Source organism: Orycteropus afer, unplaced genomic scaffold (assembly GCF_000298275.1).
Source record: "Orycteropus afer afer isolate SDZICR_OR568_19922 unplaced genomic scaffold, OryAfe1.0 scaffold00569, whole genome shotgun sequence".
Classification (NCBI taxonomy): Eukaryota; Metazoa; Chordata; class Mammalia; order Tubulidentata; family Orycteropodidae; genus Orycteropus; species Orycteropus afer.
This window is the reverse complement of record NW_006922156.1, coordinates 171,869-174,099: the sequence shown is the minus strand read 5'-3', so window position 1 is coordinate 174,099 and position 2,231 is coordinate 171,869. Positions and strand designations below refer to the sequence as shown.

Below are 2,231 nucleotides of genomic sequence, written 5' to 3'. Positions count from 1 at the left end.
TGTGTTTGGATTTTGGTTTTGGTGGGGAAGGGGGCAATGGTAACGATCCATTCCTCCAGGTAACACCTCAGGCCAAGGTTCTGAGATCAGATCAAGACCCCCTTGCCCGCCAAGGTAGACGCTGAGCAGGGGACTGAGGTGATTGTGGATCCAGGGGCCATGTATGTGCTCTGCAGTAGAAGATATCTGCTGGAAGCACACAGGGACATCCCTTGTCCCACGGGGTGCCTAGGTGCCTGGCCACAAGGTTAAGTGACCAAATGAATGAATGCACTAATAAGTCTTAAAAGCGTCCAGGCGCTGAGGGACGCTGCAGTAGGCAGCTTTCATAGAGGTTCTTCCGGAATAGAGGCTTCGGCCTGGGGTGCAGTGGCAGGACCTTGTTGTTGTTATGTGCCGTCGAGTCGCCCCGACTCATAGCGACCCCTCCTTGGGTTTCCGAGGCAGTATCACTACGGAAGTAGGATTGCCCAACCTTCCTTCCGAGGAGTGGCTGATGGGTTTGAACCGCCAGTCGTCTGGTTAGCCTGCAAGCGTCTTAGCCACTATGCTACCAGAGCTAGCAGTCCCCCATAGGGCTAGGTTGTCGAATGCTCCGCCCACAGAAGGCCGGGCGGCCCTCCCCGACAGTCACATGCTGTCGGTGGGCCAATCAGCGGTAACAGGACATACCTAGGGCTGGAAGGGTGAGGGGTGGCCCGGCAGACGTTCCAGAGACATCTCTCCGGTGGCCTCATGTCGCATAGTGGAGCCGGCACTGAGCGGCGCCGGCAGGCGTCAGAGGCGGACGCCGCGGAAACAACCTTCCGGGCGAGCGGTATTTGCAGGGCGGGCGGGACTAGCTAGGACGCGGATCCCAACCCACCCCTCTCCCAGGAAGTTTGCGCTCCACCCACAGGGTCCGCGCGCCCACCCAGAGCCGGGCGGGGAGGGGACACTCCAGTGTTGGAGCTGCAAGCCAATCAGCTCAGAAAGAGTGCACACCTAGTCCAGAAACCCCAGAGAGGGACCTTTGGCCCTTGAGCTGTGTGGGACCTCTACTCGCCTCTGAGTTGGGCCTGCTAGTGAATGAAACCCTTCGGAGAGCGGGCGGCTGGGCCTTTGCTGATTGTCCTTGACCATCTGCCCCTAGAGCATCAGCATATTCGCTACAACCCGCTGCAAGATGAGTGGGTGCTGGTGTCAGCTCACCGCATGAAGCGGCCCTGGCAGGGACAAGTGGAACCCCCACTTCTGGAGACAGTGCCCCGCCATGACCCCGACAACCCTCTATGTCCTGGGGCTACACGAGCCAACGGGGAGGTAAGCCTTTAAAGCCCACATCCCGTGGGCCAGGAGAAGTAGCCCTTCCTTAGAGCTGCCCCCACCCATAGGGGCAGTGGACCTCCTGGGTCAGATCTAGTAAGCGTTTGTATTCCCCAGAGTGGGCCTTCCCCACCCCCTGGTAGTCTGTCAGCCCCTGAAGCCCCCCAGATGGCTGGTGGTGTGGGGCAGCAAATGCTTCTCGCCTCTCCTTGCTGCTAGGTGAATCCCCACTATGAGGGCACCTTCCTGTTTGACAATGACTTCCCAGCTCTGCAGCCTGATGCCCCCAATCCAGGTAAAGTGGCCCCAACTGCTCATGGGGGCTGGGGGAGCCTGGGCCTCCTTGGGGGCTTCTGCAGAGAGTGATAACCCTTTCTCTCAGGACTCAGTGATCACCCCCTTTTCCGAGCAAAGGCTGCCCGAGGAGTTTGGTAACTATGTATTTTCCCTTGTGTAACCTTCATCCCAGGGCCTGGACTAAGCACTGGAGGTGAGTCCTGCCTCCAGCACAGCCAAGCCTTATTCCTCTGTCATCCCTCTCCATCCCATCACCTAGTAAAGTCATGTGCTTCCACCCCTGGTCGGACGTGACGCTGCCACTCATGTCAGTCCCTGAGATCCGTGCTGTCATCGATGCATGGGCCTCTGTCACAGAGGAGCTGGGGGCCCAGTACCCTTGGGTGCAGGTGTGTGAGGCCCCCTACCCTGGATGGCAGGGAGGGAAATGGTACAGCTTTGATTCTGGGGGCTGCTATTCCTGTTTCTATCAGCAGTATGATGGAGTGGGGCTTGGCTTGGGGTATTTTTGGCTATTAAAGCTCCCTACTTTTAGGAGCTCTGGTAGCATAGTGGCTAAGACACTTGCCTGCTAACCAGACGGCTGGCAGTTCAAACCCACCAGCCACTCCTCGGAAGAAAGGTTGGGC

At 58.4% G+C, this 2,231-nt stretch overlaps 1 protein-coding gene across 1 annotated transcript in view; it reads left to right on the top strand.

The window, feature by feature from the left end:
• Positions 1–735: 735 nt before the first annotated feature.
• The window catches only part of LOC103210076 (galactose-1-phosphate uridylyltransferase-like), a 3,618-nt gene continuing 2,122 nt past the window's right edge, over positions 736–2,231 (top strand). The window contains exons 1-5 of the mRNA XM_042782994.1: positions 736–817; positions 1,133–1,302; positions 1,525–1,600; positions 1,688–1,736; positions 1,862–2,017. Of these exons, the coding sequence (XP_042638928.1) occupies positions 736–817; positions 1,133–1,302; positions 1,525–1,600; positions 1,688–1,736; positions 1,862–2,017 (533 nt within the window). The remainder of the gene's footprint in view (positions 818–1,132; positions 1,303–1,524; positions 1,601–1,687; positions 1,737–1,861; positions 2,018–2,231) is intronic.